Genomic DNA, 21,577 nt, shown 5'->3' with positions numbered 1-21,577 from the left:
GAAAATGATATTAAAAAAAATTAAAGTCTATTGAATCCCACAGCCTCTGCTTTTTTTTTATTGTTGTTGTCGTTGTTAAAAGACAATAGTCCAGAGACCTAAAACCTGAAAAACAATGATGGAATTAAACCTGGTACTGAAGATGGCATTTGTAGATTACAGCCCCCCACAAGCTGTTCCCAATCCCTTTCCAGTAATAAAACTTATTTTTTAGTGTACAACCAACACATAAATATATTCTTTTGCTAAAAATTTAAACTATCCAGAAGCAAACAGAATATAAACCAGAAGTCTACCTTCATGGTTCCTCAATTCCCACATTGCTTTCCAGAGGTAATGACGCTTATAAACTTGATGTATATCTTTCCACACCTTTTCTTCTGAGACACTATGCTTTTGTATGTAAATGTACACAGAAAAATATAACTTAAAATATATTTATAAATGGCATACTACACACATTGTTCTACAGCTTTTTTCCATTTAATAAGATCTCTCCAAAAATGTCAGTGCTTATCAATTCATCTTATTCTTCTTAACTGCTACATGGCATTTCACACAGCTAGTATTCCACATTGTTTAGTTAATCATTCAATCCCCAACCCGTTTTCTAGTACAGGTGCTACTTCAGACTCTACACCTCTATTCATAACCAAACAGTCAAATTCCTATCTTCAAAGTTGATTTTATTTCCTCAACAAAATCTCTGCTGAGGCCAAGCATGGTGGCTCACACTTGTTATCCCAATACTTTGAGAGGCGGAGGCAGGAGGATCACTTGAGCCTGGGAGGTCAAGGCTGCAGTAAGCCAAGATCATGCCACTCTATACTCCATCCTGGGAGACAAACTGAGACTCCGACTCAAAAAAAAAAAAAAAAAAATCTATTGAATCCCATCTTTCTTCCAGAAAATTATTTTCAGACCTTCATTAGTGGGATGAAGGTCTCATTTTGGTCTCATTTCCTAAAAGCCATTTTTGCCTAATAATTACCTTCACTCATGATACTAATTTAAAATCTAGAAATCTTAAATCTCAAGAGACTAAAACAGTACTGAAATCTAGCTTGCCATTTCAAACACCTAGTACACCATGGATACTCAATAGTAAAATACAACAATCATGGATATATTTTTACGTTGAATCTAAACCTAGAAATCCAAATAATATTTGAAGGAAATCAAAGAACAAAAATCTTTTCAAACCACCAAAATCTGACGGACTTAACAATTAAATGCTATTAAGGAAAGTAATTCCGCCTTCCTCCATGTGAGAACACAGTGAGAAGGCAGTATGCACTCAGAAGGGGGCCCTCACCAGAACCCGATCACACTGGCACCCTGACCTTGAACTTCCTAGACTCCAGAACTATGAGAAATAAATTTCTGTTGTTTATTCTTTTTGAGATGGAGTCTTGCTCCGTCACCCAGATTCTCCTGCCTCAGCCTCCCAAGTAGCTGGGATTACAGGCACCTGCCACCACGCCCAGCTAATTTTTGTATTTTTAGTACAGACAGGGTTTCACCATGTTGGTCAGGCTGGTCTCGAACTCCTGACCTCATGATCTGCCCTCCTCGGCCTCCCAAAGTGCTGGGATTACAGGCGTGAGCCACTGCGCCTGGCCTGTTTATTTTTACGAAAGAAAAAAATTAGCCAGGTGTGGTGGCTCATGCCTGTAATCCCAGCACTTTGGGAGGCTGAGGCGGATGGATCACTTGAGACCAGGAGTTTGAGACCAGCCTGGCCAACATGGTGAAACTCTGTCTTTATTAAAATTACAAAAATTAGCTGGGCGTGGTGGCGCATGCCTGTAGTCCCAGCTACTCAGGAGGCTGAGGCACGAGAATCCTTTGAACCTGGGAGGCAGAGGTTGCAGTGAGCTGAGATGGCACCGCTGCACTCCAGCCTGGGCTGGGTGGACTCTGTCTCAAAAAAAATAAATAGATAAAGAAGAAGAAGTAGTAGTCAGTGGTTAAAAACAAACAAACAAACAAACAAACAAACAAACAAAAAACTTTCACTGCAGGCTGGGCACAGTGGCTCATGCCAGTAATACCAGCACTTTGGGAAGCCAAGGCAGGTGGATTGCTTGAGACCAGGCTGGGCAACACAGCAAGACGCCATCTCTATTACAAAGTAGTAATAATAATAAAGAAAAAAAACTTTATTGCAAGAATATATAACAATAGACTTTTATTACCAGCTTAAAACAAATATAAAAAGTTTCTTGATTTTTTTTAAACATTTTAAGGCCTTAACGTTTTTTTTGAGTTCTTATTATGTGCAAGGTACCAAGGTAAGTTATGATCTTAAGCTCTCACAGCTTACATAGTAAGTTATAACCATAATATATGGCTTTATGTAGTAACTTCTATAACAAAGATACACATTAAAAACAGAGTTCTAGTTGGGAGGACAAAGTGAAGCTTAACAGGAAGTGGGTGAGCTGGGTCTCACAAGTTGAGCGGGACTTTTGAGAGGGCATTCAAGGCTGAGGGGAACCTGTAAACCAAAACACAGAGGGAGTAAAGTGCAGGCATGTTTAGCAACTATGAATAGTCCAGACATAAGTCGTCTGGTGTGCTAGAAACTAGACTATAGGGTATGTGTACATGTACACACATAACTGCCACACACTTGTGCTTGGGGAGGGTAGGGGATAATAGCAAATAAAAGGCTCAAAAGTTAGGCTGAGACGAAATTGGGGAAGGGGATGAAAAAGGTAGTATAATGAATCAGAGTCATTCATATATGCTCACAATGTGGTATATTTTGTAATCTCATTTAATCCTCATAACCCTATAAGGTGAATATTTTTATCCTTAAATTTTGCAGATGAGGAAACTAAGGCTCTGAGGTATTAAATAACTTGCCCAAAGTATCACAGCTTGGTGCAGTTGGCATTAGAATCCAAGTCTATGTGAGTTTATTCTGTAAGTACTAGAAATTTAATAAAGAAAACCAGATGAGTATACTAAGATTTTCCTGAATCAAAGGTGAAATGAACAAGCTATATTAGGCCACAAGGATCTATATAAGTTGTCCTGTTTGCTTGACTAATAAAGTTTGACTAATAAACTTCCTGGGTTTCCCATTGCTATTATTTTTGCAGGGCAACAGAGTAAAATTTTAAAAGAAATCATGGTAAGTATTCTCAAGAAGACGCTCTTTACTTGCTCAGGACTAAGCATTCAATAAATAGCATTGAGACTTTATATCACAGTACAAAAAGCTAAAAAAGAAATCCTCAATATCAAAATTCCCACTTTCTGTTGTTCTGCTCTTGTAAACAGTTGATTGAACTGTGCAAAGTATCTGTAAAAATGCCAAATTATACATGTTTCATGAAGGCAGGCTGGTATTCTGTTCTACTTTCCTTCATCGCTGGAAGCATGAGGTATGTTTTGCCAAGTCTGTAAGACAATGTGCACCACAGGTTCTCCAATAGGGGGTGACATTCCCCTGGCAAGCTGCATGTAGTTGTTAAATAATCAAAGGATGTTATAGCTACAAGGTACTTCATTTTGCAGTGAGTCCCTCATTTTTCAAATGGGAAAACTAAAGATTCCATAAAGTTACTCAGCCCTTTGGGTGTCCAACCAAAATTAACAGTACCATGGTCTCTTAACTCCCTGCCCAGGGTGATCACAGCATTTAAACTGCCGAACTCTGCTGTAAAATTCGAGAACAGAATCCCTGACTTCCAAAAGCATTTATGCTCTCTGTACCCAAATCTGACCTATCTTTCAAGCCTCCTTGAAAGCCTCCTTCAACCACTCCTGTCCACACTGTCTTCCCTGAAGCCCTACAACACTTACTGTGTCACACAGTTAACACTCAATCATATATTGTCATATTCACAAATTGTTTTATTTTTATCCTATCCCTCCACACTAGTTTGGCTCCTGAACTCAAGGAAATTAAAATGATTTATAGTTTATATAGTCTTAAAGACCTGATACATAGTAAACACTTGTAATTGACCTGTTCTGCCCACTCTATGCCTTCTTCAAAGAAGCCAACTTTCTCAAAGTAGCTAAGTGCTGCTGGTCCCCTGAAGCAAGTGTTTCTTGTATACTAAAAGCACTCTGCATTGATTTTTTTTCTTTTCTTTTTTTTTTTTGAGATAGAGTTTTGCTTTGTCACCCATGCTGGAGTGCAGTGGCACGATCTTGGCTCACTGCAACCTCCACCTCCCAGGTTCAAATGATTCTCCTGCCTCAGCTTCCTGAGTAGCTGGGATTACAGGCGCCTGCCATCACACCCAGCTAATTTTTGTATTTTTAGTAGAGACGGGATTTCACCATGTTGGCCAGGTTGGTCTTGCACTCCTGACCTCAGGTGATCCACCTGCCTCAGCCTTCCAAAGTGCTGGGATTACAGGTGTGAGCCACCGTGCCCGGCCTGCATCTATTTTCATGAGGCCCGCCGCCTAGGAGAAAGCCTTCTCTACCACCGTATCTATTAACATCATTCTTACTGGTCATGGTAGGTACCGTTTGGAAAAGCTACAAGTTACAAAGCCTTTTCCTGTATAACACCTCCAAAATACCAGTAAAATTAAACTCTTCTAAAACCATATCCAAATCTTCCATTATAATGAAGATTTGAATTTAAAGAGTTTACAGAGTTATACGTAACTGTACCAAGAAAAGGTATTAATTCTCTGAAAAAACTGCTTCTTAAGACAGAGGTGTTAATCTAACCTCTAGGGAATCTCTAAATTCTTTTCCTTGGTGGAGCATCAAGATCCAAGAGAGAAGCTTCTTGTGACAAGACAAATTCAGTTTGCTGCCTCCATGCCTCCCACCACAGCCCCCACCAACTCCAGGAGCACAGCAATAAATGTGAAGACCATCTAGTCTAACACAGCAAGATAAACATAACAGAGCTGGCACAGTGGCTCATGCCTGTAATCCCAGCATTCTGGGAGGCTGAGGTGGCCAGATCACTTGAGGTCAGGAGTTCGAGACCAGCCTGGCCTACATGGTGAAACCCTGTCTCTACTAAAAATACAAAAATTAGCTGGGTGTGGTGGTGCACACTTGTAATCCCAGCTACTCGAGAGGCTGAGGCAGGATAATTGTTTGAACCCGAGAGGCAGACGTTGCAGTGAGCTAAGATTGCACCACTGCACTACAGCCTGGACGACTGAGCGAGACTCTTGTCTCAAAAAAAAAAAAGGACTTTGGATCTAGTACATGGAATCAGAGTTCCTCCTTCCTGAGAGCACTCAGAGAAACAGAACTTTTGGAAAGTCTTCAGCTGTTGCTCCAACCAGAGCAGCTGTGTTTTTGGTATATATGTTGATAGCAAATGACAGACAAATAGAATTGCCTAGGCAAAACGGTATTTTACTCGTGGGACACACAGCCCAGGAGTTAGAAGATGTGTCAGATAGCTCCTTCTTTGTCGGACAGTAATTGCCTGCATTCTCCCAACTGCACAGACAGTAAGTCCCTACAAACAACTGCTCTAGTTCACAGATGACAAACTAAAAAGAAGTGGCTCGGTTCACATCCTCAATCTACAAAGATACACCCTCTGAAGGGCAGAAGCGAGACAGTGGTCAGAGGTTCATAAAATACAATACAGGAAATCAAAATCAAAAGTGCTTTATTTCTGAGGACAGAGGCATTCTTTCTCTTTAAAGAATGCAAACAACAAGACTTAATGCTTCTTCACAGTATGACAAGCATTCTGTCTTCCAAATAATATCATCTTACGTTTGTATTGTGTTACATAGCAATTTCACATGGATTAACTAATAACAATTTAGGTAGGTAGTGTGGTACAATTACTATTCAATCTTACAGGACCACATGGGATTTCAGAATTATGAGTCCACAGATATGAGGGAGAGATGTGTTGGACATGAAGAAAATTAAAGAAGTGTGCCACATTCCCGAATCTTAATACTGATGCCAAAGATTCCAAATCCTCTGGAGATAAAGCCTCTCCATTATCTCAAGGGCCTGAAATTAAATCGTTCAAGTGATTCTTTTGCTTCAGCCTCCCGAGTAGTTGGGACTACAGGTGCCCGCCACCATGCCCGGCTAATTTTTGTATTTTTAATAGAGACGGGGGACGGGGTTTTCGCCAGGCTGGCCAGGCTGGTCTCCAACTCCTGACCTTGGGTGACCCACCCACCTTGGCGTCCCAAAGTGCTGGGATTACAGGTGTGAGCCACCGTGCCCTGCCAGCTAACAGCCATTTCTAAGCAAGGTTCAAGGGAGCCTTGCTGCAGAATGAAGAAAGGGCTGGTCTTTGGACTGTGTCATAGCCATTCCTCCTCTACATCAATCTGGTCTGCTGCTGGGGAGCAGGGGTGAATGGTAGGAGGGTGGGGATAGATGTTAAAGAAAGTAGTGGGGAGGAGTTTCTTGGTTAAGAAGCAGAACCTTGGAGCTGTGTTGTAACTACATGCGTAAAGAAAGGCTTAGGACATGTCAGACATCTGAAGCAGGAAGCAGGCAAAGGAAACACCGTGGTTTTCTTTGGGCTAGGGATTCCCCTCTTGGGTTAAGCAAAAGGTCAGGAAAGATAAAGCCCCTTTCCTAATGTCTATAAAGTCCAAGGATGATGGAAATTCCAGGAGGTATAGGGGTTCTAAAATGCTATACGACAGCTGTGTCCAAAGCATTCTTTATATAAACCCACAATAATGTCATCTTTGAGGGGAACTAGCTATGTTTACTGTCTAATAGGGCATTGATGTGTTGTTATTTAATAAATACCCTTGGGCTGGGCGCGGTGGCTCACGCCTGTAATCCGCCAGCACTTTGGGAGGCCGAGACAGGCAGATCACAAGGTCAGGAGATCGAGACCATCCTGGCTAACATGGGGAAACCCCGTCTCTACTAAAAATACAAAAAATTAGCTGGGCGTGGTGGTGGGCGCCTGTAGTCCCAGCTACTCGGGAGGCTGAGGCAGGAGAATGGTATGAACCCGGGAGGCAGAGCTTGCAGTGAGCCAAGATCCCGCCACTGCACTCCAGCCTGGGCAACAGAGTGAGACTCCATCTCAATAAATAAATAAATAAATAAATACCCTTAATGACAGCCATCATGTTGGAGAAAAAGATTATAATAGGCAAAATTCCACAGAGTACAAATTCAACTGAGAATGGTCCACAGTTTGGGAACAGAAGCAGTAACCACAAACTGGAAATCATTACCTATTCTTCCACCTTATAATAATGACAACATTTTCCCTAGTGTTTTATATCTTATAAAAGCACTTTAACATAATCTTTTTTTTTTTTTTTGAGACAGAGTCTTGCTCTGTTGCCTAGGCTGGAGTGCAGTGGCATGATCTTGGCTCACTGCAAGCTCCGTCTCCCAGGTTCATGCCATTCTCCTGCCTCAGCCTCCCGAGCAGCCGGGACCACAGGCGCCCACTACCACGCCCAGCTAATTTTTTGTATTTTTAGTAGAGGTGGGGTTTCACCATGTTAGCCAGGATGGTCTCGATCTTCTGACCTTGTGATCCGCCTGGCTCGGCCTCCCAAAGTGCTGGGATTACAAGCGTGAGCCACCGTGCCTGGCCTACATAATCTTATTTAAATATAATTAGATTCTCCTGAATCATGAAGATTTACAAAATTTTTTCAATTTACTCTTAAGTTCATCAAATAAAGAGGTTTTCTTGTTTTATTTATTTAAATTAAACTAGCCTGGAAACAGAAACAAAAAATTGAAAAGTCTCTATGGGAAACTGTCTCCCATTCACAACTGTATCACTTGCTCCTATTTACTGCCTCTAAATAATGCTACCTAGTTTCATTCAATTGAAGATTTGAACAAGGAAAGAGCTGCAATTGTTGTACTACTTCCTGTTGCAGAATTAACCAGTCATTTCCAATCTTCTTCCATTTTAAGATATTTCCTGTCCAAAGTCCTGTCCAAAGAGAGAGCAAATTCTGTTCACTATTCCTAGACAATTTTCCTAAATCACTTAAACCAATTTTCCTTCATTTACTTAGTTTGCATTCTTCAAGAGCCCATTCTATTTCCTGTACCCCACTCCTCCTTCATGCCCTTACGTACTGTTTTGCTGGGTAAAAATAGTCTAATCTTTCTGTAAAGATCAATTCTCTAGTCTTAAATAGTTCTTGTGGTTTTTCAAAGGTGCCCTTCGTTTGAATAACCCTTTTTGTGCTGCCCCCAAAGTCTCGCAGAGATGAAAAAGGCTGTTGTCCTTCTCCTTATTCTGTGCACACCTCCATCTCCCTGTCACCCAAATAAATGTCAGTTTTTATTACTCTATAATAAATCCTATCAGCATCAAATTTCTATTATCACCATTCCTAGTCTCTTGCAGTTTTTTCCTCCATCCTGCCCTCTTCCTTGAAAGTTTGAAATTATTTTAACTAAAAACTATCTTTGACTATTGTTATTTCCCAAAGACAAAACAGTTGTTCAAGACTAAACAGCACTGAATCCATGCCCTAGATATAGATAGATAGATAGATAGATAGATAGATAGATAGACAGACAGATAGATAGATAGATAGATAGATAGATATAGATATAGATATAGATATATACAACTGTTGGTCTTGGGGGAAAAGTCTTAGGAATTAAAAACAAATCACTTTTCTTAACCTTAGGCATTAACAAATAACTGAATTCCAGCTTTAAAAAATTTAAAATCTCTCTCTCTACACACACACACACACACACACACACACACACACACACACACGGTTTCTGCCTCAAGAGAACTAATGCCATATACTTCAGTGTTTTATCAAACCAACATTCTGTGGGACAGTTAGTTCAGTCTTTGGCTGACAGCACAGCCAGAATTATTCTTCAAGGCTGTTTTTTTTTTTTTTTTTGAGATGGAGCCTTGCCCTGTCACCCAGGCTGGAGTGCAGTGGTGTGATCTCGGCTCACTGCGGCCTCTGCCTCCCAGGTTCCAGCAATTCTCCTGCCTCAGCCTCCCGAGTAGACTAGCTGGGATTACAGGCACATGCCACCACGCCTGGCTAATTTTTGTATTTTTAGTAGAGACGTGGTTTCACCATGTTGACCTGGCTGGGCTCGAACTCCTGACCTCAGGTGATCCACCTGCCTCGGCCTCCCAAAGTGCTGGGATTACAGGAGTGAGCCACTGCGCCTGGCCAAGGCTGTTAATACAACTTTTTGTATCAGTAAGATCATGGCTGGCTGTCACAAGACTGCTAAGAAAGCACAGCCTTTTGGGCAAAGCACAGCCTGTTGGCCTGCCGAGGTCACAGAAACCTCACAGCATAGCACACTGCTGCCTCCTCTGGCTGTTACAGCAGACATACCTCTTCGTAATTTTTTGCCTCCACTCCATGCTTCATGTCTAGGATCACGAGTTGGTCAGGTATCCGCCCTGTTCCTGAGAAAGAAATCAAAGGAATCATTGTGTGGAATACTTAAAATTCCGGGAAATTACCCACCCACCCGCCCGCCCTCCCTCTCCAGAACCCCTACCCTCTCAATAGAGGGAAACAGCCACAACTCCTCCCCCTGCTCAGTTGCAGAAAATTCCTGGCTCTGGCTAAAATCACAAACATTCCAGACAAAGCCTCTATCTGTGTGGGGTGCCGGAAAGCAACAAGAACATGCTGCTGGCAAATATCTCTGAGCAGGCAAGGACACAAGATACTGCAACTGGTACTACAGAGGAACAGAACAGAAGGGAAACCACACAGGCTTATTGAATTGGGAAATAAAACTCAAAAATCAAAACAGTGTGAAATTGAGTGGCATATAAATTAAGAGATAGTGGGCAACAGCTTCGGCTGAAAATGCGTATTTCCACATCTGAAAAGGCTGCCCTGTCAAATTTTGAGGGAAGGCCACGATGAATTAGGATTATTGGGTATGTGCTAAGCTTGGATTTTCTTAATATAAGTCTGAGTACTGAAAAGAACATAAGTTTTATCTAATATTCCACTTTAATTCAAACATTTTGATCAATGTATGGCCTATTTCAGTAGGAGTACAATGTTATAGAGCTATTCCCACTAAGACCTTAAAAGAGTTAAAACAGCTCAAGGAAAAAAAAACTTTAAGCGTTCAAATCTCAGGGATGCTTCTTATAATAGAGTTCATGTTAGAAGAGTCAATCTGATTCAGCTGGATCAAAGAGGCATTCTAATCTTAAATCATCAAGTAGGAGAAAGGAAAAGACCCAAAGAGCCCCAGAAAACTGTTCAGCCCCAATCCCCTGGAATTCACCTAGTTATAAGATTTACAACTGCCTGCGTGAAATTAGAAGTTCTGGGAAACAGTGCCACTGAAGCATTGGGGTTCCTGAAACCATAAGCCACACTGAATGGTACTGTACCCTCTGATGCCTGAGAGACACTGGAAGTTTTCTGAAATGAACTGAAGTCAATTCAATAACTACTCATTGAAAACTCACTAAGTACTAAAACTGTGCTGGAGATTTTAAAGAGATATGCTACGGCTTAAATGTGCCCCTCTCAAAGTTCATGTGTTGGAAACTTAATCCCCAATGCAAGAGTGCTGAGAGGTAGAACCTTTAATTTTATTTATTTATTTAATTAAAAAAAATTCTGAGACAGGTTCTTACTCTGTCTTCCAAGCTGGAGTGCAATGGCATACACCATCATGGCTCACTGTAGCCTCGAACTCCTGGGCTCAAGCGATCCTCCCACTTCAGCCTCTCAAGTAGCTGGGACTACAAGCGTGAGCCACCACACCCAGGTAATTTTTGTATTTTTTGTAGAGACAGGGTCTTGCTATACTGTCCAAGCTGATCTGGAACTCCTGGGCTTAAGCGATCCCCCTGCCTCAGCCTCCTAAAGTGCTGGGATTACAGGCATGAGCCACTGTGCCCAGCCGAGTAGGACCTTTAAGAATTGATTAGGTCATGGGGCTCTGCCCTCATCAATAGATTTAATGTCATTATCATAGAAGCAGGTTTGTTATAAAAGTGAGTTCAGCCCCTTCTTGCTCTCCTGTGCATTCTCTTGCCATGTGATACCTTCTGCCATGTTATTGTGACACAGCAAAAAGGCGCTCACCAGATCTGGCCCCTTGATCTTGGACTTTCCAGACTCCAGAACCACGAACCAAATAAATTTCTACTGTTTATAAATTACCCACTCTGCGATGTTCTGTTATAGCAGCACAAAATGGACTAAGCCAGGATACAATCCCTGCCTTCAAATAATTCAATTGGGATCTAAGACATATACACAAAACAACTATGGTGAAAATGCAAAGCACTGTAAAATTTTAAGCCAAAGGAACTGGTTCAGACAATTCCAATACGGAGCAAAGGGAAGAGGAAAGAAGACAGTAGTTGTGGACAGACTTCACTAAAAAGGGAACACCTAAAGGCAGGACTTAGGCAAAGTACTCTAGGCAGATGGCAAAGCATGAGCAAAGGCTCAGATATTAAAATCGGAGTATGGCATGTTTGAAAGACAGTAAACAACTTCTTTTGGGATGGGTGCGGTGGCTCATGCCTGTAATCCCAGCACTTTGGGAGGCCAAGGCAGGTGGATCTCTTGAGGTTCGAGTTCGAGAACAGCTTGGCCAACATGACAAAACCCGTCTCTACTAAAAATACACAAATTAACCAGGCTCAGTGGTGTGTGCCTGTAGTTCCAGCTACTCCGGAGGCTGAGGCATGAGAATCGCTTGAACCCAGGAAAGTTGCAGTGAGCCAAGATCGCGCCACTGCACTCCAGCCTGGGTGACAGAGCAAGACTCTTGTTTCACAAAAAAAAAAAAAGAACTTCTTTTGGATGGACTGGAAAGATTAACTTGAAAGCAACAGAAATATAAATAAGACTGCATAGGGTAAGACTGAAAACAAAGTAAGACAAGTCACATGTGTCTTCTGAGCATGAAAACAAGTCTTCAAACAAAACGAAACAAAATGTGGCACCCAGAGTGTTCTGTTCTCCCAAATCCAATGTGTAATCCTGATTACGACATTGTCCATGGAAGATGTAAAGCAAATTTTTGCTTTTCCTTCCTCATTGAAAAAGTTGTGAAACTTAAGCAGTTCACAGCCCCACCTGGTCCAAATGATCAGGATATCTTCTTTCTTAGAGTCTTCCAACTACCTCCCTGCTTGTCATAGCACAGTACAGTCATGCACTGCATGAAGACAGTTCAGTTGAGGATGGACTGCATATATGAAGGTGGTCCCATAAGATTAGTATAATACTGTATTTTTACTATATCTTTTCTACGTTTAGATACACAAATAGCATTGTGTTCCAACTGCCTACAGTATTCAGTACAGTCACATGCTTTACAGGTTTGTAGCCTAGGAGCAGTAACAGGCTATATACCATATAGCCAAGGTGGGTAGTAGGCTATACCATCTAGGTTTGTGTAAGTACACTTGATATTTGCACAACAAAATCACCTAACTACCATTTCTCAGAATGGTTGAGTCCAGACTATACAGTCTCTTGCATAGAACTGTCAGCCTATCCTCTTAGCCGACATCATAGCCCTAAAGAGTCTCCTTTGTAAAAAGACCCTTTGTAATTTTTCTCTCTGCATTTGCCTGGCAAACAGACATCCTTTTTGTTTGTTTTGAGACAGAGTCTCGCTCTGTCACCCAGGCTGCAGTGCAGTGGTACGATCTTGGCTCACTGCAATCTCTGCCTCCTGGGTTCAAACAATTCTCCTGCCTCAGCCTCCCGAGTAGCTGGGATTACAGGCATGTGCCACCACCACATCTGGCTAATTTTTGTATTTTTAGTAGAGATGGGGTTTTGCCATGTTGGCCAGGCTGGTCTCGAACTCCTGGCCTCAGGTGATCCGCCTGCCTCGGCCTCCCAACTGCTGGGATTACAGGCGTGAGTCACTGCGTCTGGTCAGTTTTTTTTGTTGTTTATTTTTTTGAGACGGAGTCTCACTCTGTCACCCAGGCTGGAATGTAGTGACACAATCTTGCTCACTGCAACCTCTACCTCCTGGGTTTAAGTGATTCTCCTGCGTCAGCCTCCCGAGTAGCTAGGGTTATAGGCACGAGCCACCACGCCCAGCTAATTTTGTATTTTTAGTAGAGACAGGGTTTCACCATGTTGGCCAGGCTGGTCTCAAACTCCTAACCTTCAGTGATCTGCCCGCCTTGGCCTCCCAAAGTTCTGGGATTACAGGCATGAGCCACCATGCCCAGCCTTTTTTTTAAGACTTCACTTTGTTAGAGCAGTTTTAGGTTCACAACAAAACTGGGAGGTAGGCACAAAGATTTCCCATATCCCCCTTCCCCTTACATATGCATAGCCTCCCCCATTATCACCATTTCCCACCAGAGTGGTACATTTGTTACAAATGATGAAACTACACGGACACATCACTATCCACCAAAGTCCATAGTTTGCATTAGGATTCACTCTTTGTGTACATTCCAAATGTAATGTTCGGACAACCATATAATGACATGTATCCACTATTACAGTATCATACAAAATATTTTTACTGCCCTAAAAATTCTCTCTGTTCCACCTATTCAATCTTTTATTCCACGTAGTTGACCTTTTAAAAGGTGCTCCAAAGACTACAAGGTAACAGGTCTCCAAATCAGAATAAATAAAGAATACAAATGAAACCAGATATTAAGTGCTGACTGTATTAAGGAGCACTAGAGTTGGCGAAGATTCTTAATCCAGAGAAACACTCTTGATTACTCACCCTTGCTCTCAAAACACACTTCAAACATGTCATAATCTTCAGTGGTAAAGGCAAATTTCCCCTTGGTTGCATCCTCTTTGGAGTAGAGAATATGGCCAGCAGAATCTGTGATCTAAAATAAGAAAAGTAGTAAGAATAGGCAGCAAATAACACTTAGGAAAAGAACTTACAGAAACTGGGAAGATAGAGACACTATCTATGAAAGACAATTGATAGTTCTCATTATGATGACTATGTTCCAACCATCCCCAAAGACAAAAACTGGATTAGAAGATTAAATCCAAATACAGCAAATTTCATTCATTCAAATAGCCTAATCACATTGTGGGCTAAAATCTGTTGCTGCTATAGGATATCTTATCATACCAAAAAGTTAATCTAGCAAATGCTCCAAGTTACATACATTGGATTTACTGGCAAAAACTCACTAGTATCATTCCGCATAGATGAACATGTCACAAAAATGAAAGTAGACAATTATCAAAAGATTATACAAGAGGGATAAAGATATATAAAAACACATTTATTCTATAAAACAAATTTGATAGGGAAGGGGTGTGGGTGGAGAATAAAATTAGGACACACAATACAAGGACAGCAGGAAAAAAAGCATACGTAGAGAAGACAATCCAGGAGATGTATTCCTGCAAATTTCATGTTAATTATCTCAACGGCCAGGTAGAGTGGGAACAAAACACAGGAAACAAACAAGAAGTTTCTGGCCAGGCATGGTCACTCCTGTAATCCCAAACTTTGGAACGCCAAGGCAGGAGGATCACTTGAGCTCAAGAGTTCAAGACCTGGCCAGGCGCGGTGGCTCACACCTGTAATCCCAGCACTTTGGGAAGCCGAGGCGGACGGATCACGAGGTCAAGAGATCAAGACCATCCTGGCCAACCAACATGGAGAAATCTCGTCTCTACTAAAAATACCAAAATTAGCTGGATGCAGTGGCATATGCCTGTAGTCCCAGCTACTTGGGAGGCTGAGGCAGGAGAATCGCTTGAACCCGGGAGGCGGAGGTTGCAGTGAGCCAAGATTGCGCCACTGCACTCCAGCCCAGATGACAGAGTGAGATTCCGTCTCAAAAAAAAAAAAAAAAGAGTTCAAGACCAATATGGCAAAACCCCATCTCTACAAAAAATACAAAAATTAGCCAGGCATGGTGGTGCGCACCTACAGTCCCAGATACTGGGAAGCTTGCTCTGTCACTGCAGCCTGGGTGACAGAGCAAGACACTGTCTCAATAAAACAAAAACAAAAAAAAAGGGAAATTTATCCTAAAAAAAAAAAAGATATCCTTGGCTTCCATAAATGATTATTCCTTTCTTCTAGGTCCTTAGCTTTAGTTCTTCAGACTTAAGCTGCTCTATTACTAAAGAATGGCCTATCAGCACAGAAGAAAGGGCATATACTGGTAAGTAAACAGCCACATACAAAGCAAGGGAATTCCATGGTAATTTAACAGTCTGGATCTCAGCCTTCATTTCTAGACCACGTGGCTGTCTTAGTAGAAAGCACATTTCATCACTTAAGACTGGAAGCTACTTTGCAATGTGGAACACAAAAGTAGTGGCTTAATTACATTAAACTGGATGTTCTAATGCTATTTGTTAAAACATAATTCTTTTAAGGGGAAATTTTAAGCAGGAAAATTAAGTAGCACACATTTAAGCTTATATATTTAAAAGTACTTTATAACAGTAGTTATTTCTGAGGGGTGAGACTTTCTCTTTATATTTTTAATTTTTTTTCCTTTTTTTTTGAAATGGAGTCTCACTCTGTCCCCAGACTGGAGTGCAGTGGCGTGATCTCGGCTCTCTGCAACCTCCGCCTCCCGGGTTCACGCCATTCTCCTGCCTCAGCCTCCCGAGTAGCTGGGACTACAGGCACCCACCACCATGCCCAGCTAATTTTTTTGTATTTTTAGTAGAGACAGGGTTTCCCCGTGTTGGCCAGGATGGTCTCGATCTCCTGACCTCATGATCCAACTCGCCTCGGCTTCCCAAAGTGCTGGGGTTACAGGCGTGAGCCACCACGCCCGGCCTTTTTTTCCATTTTTAAAAATGACATGTAGCCGGGCATGGTAGCTCATCCAGGTGCAGTGGCTCATGCCTGTAATCCCAGCACTTTGGGAGGCAGAGGCAGGTGGATCACCTGAGGTCAGGAGCCTGGCCAACATGGTGAAACTCCGTCTCTACTAAAAATACAAAAAAAAATTAGCCAGGCATGGTATTGGGCGCCTGTAATCCGAGCTACTTTGGAGGCTGAGGCAGGATAATTGCTTGAACCCGGGAGGCGGAAGTTGTGGTGAGCCGAGACTGTGCCACTGCACTCCAGCCTGGGCAACACAGCGAGATTCTGTCTCAAAAAAAAAAAAAAAAAAAAAAAAAAAGGCATGTATTACTGGATCACTTATATTCAAAAATAATAATAAAGCTATTTTATTTTGGAAAAAATTGATAATAACTAAAGAAAAGTTATCACTACTAGATAAATTTGAAATGACAGATTAACTAAAAAAAGTTTTATGGCACATCTTCTAAATTCTCTAATAAACAGTAGTATTAGTCAACTGTCTTCTGCCATCCAGCACCATTTGCTAATTTGTCAAACTTTTATTTTTATTATTTATTTATTTTTGAGACAGAGTCTCACTCTGTCACCCAGGCTGGAATGCAGTGATCCGATCTCGGCTCACTGCAACCTCCGCCTCCCGGGTTCAAGCAACTCTCCTGCCTCAGCCTCCCGGGTGGCTGGGATTACAGGCTCATGCCACCACACCCGGCTAATTTTTTGTATTTTTAGTAGAGATGGGGTTTCACCGTGTTAGCCAGGATAGTCTTGATCTCCTGACCTTGTGATCCACCCGCCTTGGCCTCTGAAAGTGCTGGGATTACAAGTGTAAGCCATCTCACCTGGCCCTTTTTTTTTTTGAGACGGAGTCTCGCTGTGTCACTCAGGCTACAGCGCAGTGGTGCAATCTCGGCTCACTGCACTGCAACCTCCGCCTTCCAGATTCAAGTGATTCTCCTGCCTCAGCCTTCCAAGTAGCTGGGACTACAGGCATGCGCCCCTAAGCCTAGCTAATTTTTATGTTTTTAGTAGAGATGGGGTTTCACCATGTTGGCCAGACTGGTCTCCAACTCCTGACCTCAAGTGATCCACCTGCCTTGGCTTTCCCAAACTGCTGGGATTACAGGTGTGAGCCACCACGCCCGGCCTAAATTGTCAAACATTTAAGATACCTAGACCTGTGCTGGTCACTGGGATACAAGTATGAGTAAGATAGTTCCTGTCTTCAAAGGGCTTATGAGTCTAAATGAGGAGAGGAGGGTGATAAGAAATGAAATGCCTTCATAGTGGTTTTGGTTTGCATTTCCCTGATGGTTAGTGATACTGGGGAACTTTTAATGTATTTGTTAGACATTTGTATGGGGTGATAAAATATGTTAGTTAGCTTGATTGTGGTATTCACTTCACAATGTATATGTATACCAAAACATCACATTATATATCTTGAATATAAACAATTTTTATTTGCCAATTATACCTCAATAAAGCTAAGAGAGAGAGACAGCACTTCACTGCCATGTGCAAGGCATGCTACCAGAGGTATGCACAAATGCCATGGGATTATGGAGGGTCAGGGAGTGTATCTAGGAGTGGGTAACACATGAGCTGAGACCTAAAGGATGAATTTCAATCAAGGGAAAGAGGGGTAAAGACATTCAGGGTAGAAGAGACAGCAAATATGAAGGCCTGGGTCCAGAAAAACATAAAACAAAAATATGGCATTATCATATTACTAATAGCTAGTATTTACTGAATACTTACTAAGTGTCAAATACTGTGTTGCTGCTTTATAAGTATTTTAAATTTAATCCTCACTATAACCCTACTGGCAAGAATTATTTTCCCCGTGTTCCATGGGAGGAAACTGAGGCCTGGAGAGGTTAAGTGCCTGGAGAGGTACTGGCCCGATCATGTAGAACTAGAATAGCATGCTAAGGAGTTTAAGCTTCATTTAGTACAAAGTGGAAGGGCAATAAGGAATTTGAAACAGAATGATGTGAGTCAATGACAATTCAGAAAGATGAAGCTACCAGTACTATGAAGACAGACTAGAGAAAGACAACCCTAGAGATAAGGAGGTGGGTTGGGACACTATTCCAGTACTCCAGGTAAGAAAGGAGAAGGGCCAGGCCGGGCGCGGTGGCTCACGCTTGTAATCCCAGCACTTTGGGAGGCCAAGGCGGGCGGATCACGAGGTCAGGAGATCGAGACCACGGCGAAACCCCGTCTCTACTAACAATACAAAAAATTAGCCGGGCGTGGTGGTGGGCACCTGTAGTCCCAGCTACTCGGGAGAGGCTGAGGCAGGAGAATGGCGTGAACCCAGGAGGCGGAGCTTGCAGCGAGCCAAGATCGTGCCACTGCACTCCAGCCCGGGCGACAGAGCCAGACTCTGTCTCAAAAAAAAAAAAAAAAAAAAAAGAAAGGAGAAGGGCCTTCAGTATAGAGAGAACGAGACAGATTTTATTTAATTAAAATAATTTTAAATTTTATTTAATTTTATTAAGGTTTATTAAATTATATTTGATTAAATAATTTAATTTAAAAAAAGTTTAGTAACCCATGAACTGAAGAGTTTGAGGGATTTTAAGGAGGTAGAGTCTACAGGACAAAACCAAAAAGTAAGTGCCCACAGAGATCAAGTGAGAAACATACTGAGTCTACTGGACCAGCACAAGCCATACATAGCAAACTAGAAAAGATGGCCTGTGTCACAGGAAAAGCCAATGACTGCCATGGCACTCCAGGTTTTCAGATCATCCAGTTTTTCAAGAGAAGGTAGACATTTTAACTTTCATTTGAAATCTCCTAATTTTTAAATCTTTACAACCAATCCCAACATTTGAAAAACTATCTCAAGCCGGGTGTGGTGGCTCACATCTGTAATCCCAGCACTTTGGGAGGCTGAGGTGGGTGGATCATGAGGTCAAGAGATGGAGACCATCCTATCCTGTCTCTACTAAAAATACAAAAATTAGCTGGGCATGGTGATGCACGCCTGTAGTCCCAGCTACTTGGGAGGCTGAGGCAGGAGAATCGTTTGAAACCAGGGTGAGAGAGATCGCGCCACTGCATTCCAGCCTGGTGACAGAGCAAGACTCCGTCTCAAAAAAAAAAAAAAAAAAAGAAAAGAAAAACTATCTCAAGGAAAAACAAAACATGTCTATAGAACCAAGTTCTTCTGGGCCAACAATTTTGCCCTCTCTACAGGACAGAAAGAAAGCTGACTAACATCACACAGAATGACTGCTGAGTAGCACTGAGATCTCAGCTAAGATAATGAACCACACATTTCTAGCAGTACAACCTAGCAGCCAGGATGCAGAAGCAAAGAAAAGGCACATGCATGAACTGATCGGAGCTTGGGGTTCTGCAACTGAGTGGTTTGGAAAGATAAAAGGATTAAAGAATCATGCTATATACTTTACAAACATAAAGAATCATGCTATATACTTTACAAACATAATCTTTAATCAACAACTCCATGGAAACTGGTCTTGTTATCCCTATTTTACTGATGAGGAAACTTAGTAACTTGTCCATTATAGCAGTTAATAAATAAATTGTGTTGGCCAGGTGCAGTGGCTCACACTTGTAATACCAGCACTCTGGGAAGCCAAGGTGGGAGGATCACTTGAGCCCAGGAGTTTGAGACCAGCCTGGGCAATATAGTGGGATCCCATCTCTACAAAAAATAAAATTAGCTGGGTGTGGTTGACATGCACCTGTGGTCCCAGCTACTCAGGAGGCTGAGATGGGAGGACTGCTTGATCCCGTGAGGTCGAGGCTGCAGTGAGCTGTGATTGTGCCACTGCACTCCAGCGTGGGCAACAGAGTGAGAACATGTCTCAATAAATAGCCAGGTGCAGTGGCTCACACCTGTAATCCCAGTACTTTTGGGAGGCTGAGGCGGGTGGATCACCTGAGGTCAGGCGTTTCAGACCAGCCTGGCCAACATGGCAAAACCCCGTCTCTACTAAAAATACAAAAATTAGTTGGGCATGGTGGCAGGTGCCTGTAATCCCAGCTATTCAGGAGGCCGAGGCAGGAGAATTGCTTGAACCTGGGAGGCGGAGGTTGCAGTGAGCCGAGATCGCACCACTGCACTCCACCCTGAGTGACAAGAGCAAAACTCCATCTCAAAAAAAAAAAAAAAGTAAAAATAAATAAAAATAAATAAACACTGTTACGTGGATATGAGAAACGTCTAAAACCCACTCTCTTTCCACATCCCATGCTGCCTTCCCCCAAAAGGAATGTCTGAATGAAGAGGAATGTACAGAGGCCAAGAAAGACTAATAGAATCTTTGCATCAGTGCAAATCAGAGTTGAGAGTCCTCTCAAGTGTTAACACAGCACTGATCAGTCTGCATTCTCCACCTTAGAGAGATCAGCAGGCAGCCATAAGGTGAAGACCTTGAAGTTAGCATCAGCTAAACAATCAAGGGAAATTTAGCCTTGAAGATTCTTAAAGGTTTCTTGTGATAATTTTTCTGAATCATAAACTGAAAGAAGCAAAATAAAAAAGGACTACTTTATTTTTATTTATTTTTGAGAGGGGGCCTCACTCTGTTGCCCAGGTTGGAGTGCAGCTGCACAATCACAGCCTATTGCAGCCTCAACCTTGTAGGCTCAAGCCATCCTTCTGCCTCAGTCTTCCACGTAGCTGGGACTACAGGTGTGCAGCACTACACCCAACTGTCTTATTTTTTGTAGAGACAGGGTCTCCCTATGTTGCCCAGGCTGGTCTCGAACCCTTGAGCTCAAGTGATCCTCCCACCTTGGCCTCCCAAATGCTGAAATTACAGGCATGAGCCACCGTGCCCAGCCAAAAAGTACTTCAGAGGGCTGGGGGCGGTGGCTCACGCCTGTAATCCCAGCACTTTGGGAGGCCGAGGCGGGCAGATCACCTGAGGTCGGGAGTTCGAGACCAGCCTGACCAACATGGAGAAACCCCATCTCTACTAAAAATACAAAATTAGCCAGGCATGGTGGCGCATGCCTGTAATCCCAGCTACTCGGGAGGCTGAGGAGAATTGCTTGAACCTGTGAGACGGAGGTTGTGGTGAGCCGCGATCGCGCCATTGCGCTCCAGCCTGGGCAACAAGAGTGAAATTCCTTCTCAAAATAAATAAATAAATAAGTACCTTAGAACCTTGGATACACACATGTAAGTCAAAAAGGTCTGAGAACTAACCAAATCACAAAGTAATGTGTAGTCATCAGTGTGATGCCTCTCTTCCTTTCTTCAGAATCAGTTGACCCACAAAGATACTCACTTCCCCAAGATTCTCACTTTATAAAGCATAAAGACAAAATTTAAGAGCAAAGAAGAAGTTCAAAAAGGTAGACAGCAGGAATAACAGATTTTTCACATTCCAAACCAATCTAGAAACCCTAATTTGGATTTGGACTTTTCTCCTATGAATAAAGTTGCAGACAACATAGAACTTAGGTAACATAACTTTCCAGATTTGCTCATTGCATTGGCTTAATTCTGAAGGAAGAAGGTTAAGAATTACAGGTTGCTGAAAATGTCTAAATGTAAGTGAAACTGGTAAAGGACAGCCTGGAATAAGCATCAAGGTGAAAGTACTGAAAAGAGTCATCACAGACTTCATCATCTCCATGCTAAGGCAAGGAAAGAGACTAAGTCATTGGCCTAGGACAAACAACTGAATTTAACAGTGCTTGCAGGATTTGCATACATTTGCCCAACCACCTTATTTCCTGGAAGAATAATCTCTTAATTTTCCTCCAAGATATGAACGGTGTCCTTCAAAAACTTTTTTTTCTTTTAATTTAAGGAGAGGGGTCTCTCTACATCATAAAGGAG

At 42.2% G+C, this 21,577-nt stretch overlaps 1 protein-coding gene across 1 annotated transcript in view; it reads right to left on the bottom strand.

Moving 5' to 3' along the window:
• Window positions 1–21,577, bottom strand: part of TMED10 (transmembrane p24 trafficking protein 10) — a 46,168-nt gene that overhangs the window by 7,251 nt on the left and 17,340 nt on the right. The window contains exons 2-3 of the mRNA XM_055288783.2: window positions 13,666–13,777; window positions 9,297–9,370 (exon numbers count right to left, since the gene is read on the bottom strand). Coding sequence (XP_055144758.1) covers window positions 9,297–9,370; window positions 13,666–13,777 — 186 coding nt within the window. The remainder of the gene's footprint in view (window positions 1–9,296; window positions 9,371–13,665; window positions 13,778–21,577) is intronic.

This window comes from Symphalangus syndactylus, chromosome 8 (genome assembly GCF_028878055.3).
Source record: "Symphalangus syndactylus isolate Jambi chromosome 8, NHGRI_mSymSyn1-v2.1_pri, whole genome shotgun sequence".
Lineage (NCBI taxonomy): Eukaryota > Metazoa > Chordata > Mammalia > Primates > Hylobatidae > Symphalangus > Symphalangus syndactylus.
This window is presented reverse-complemented; position numbering and strand designations above follow the sequence as displayed.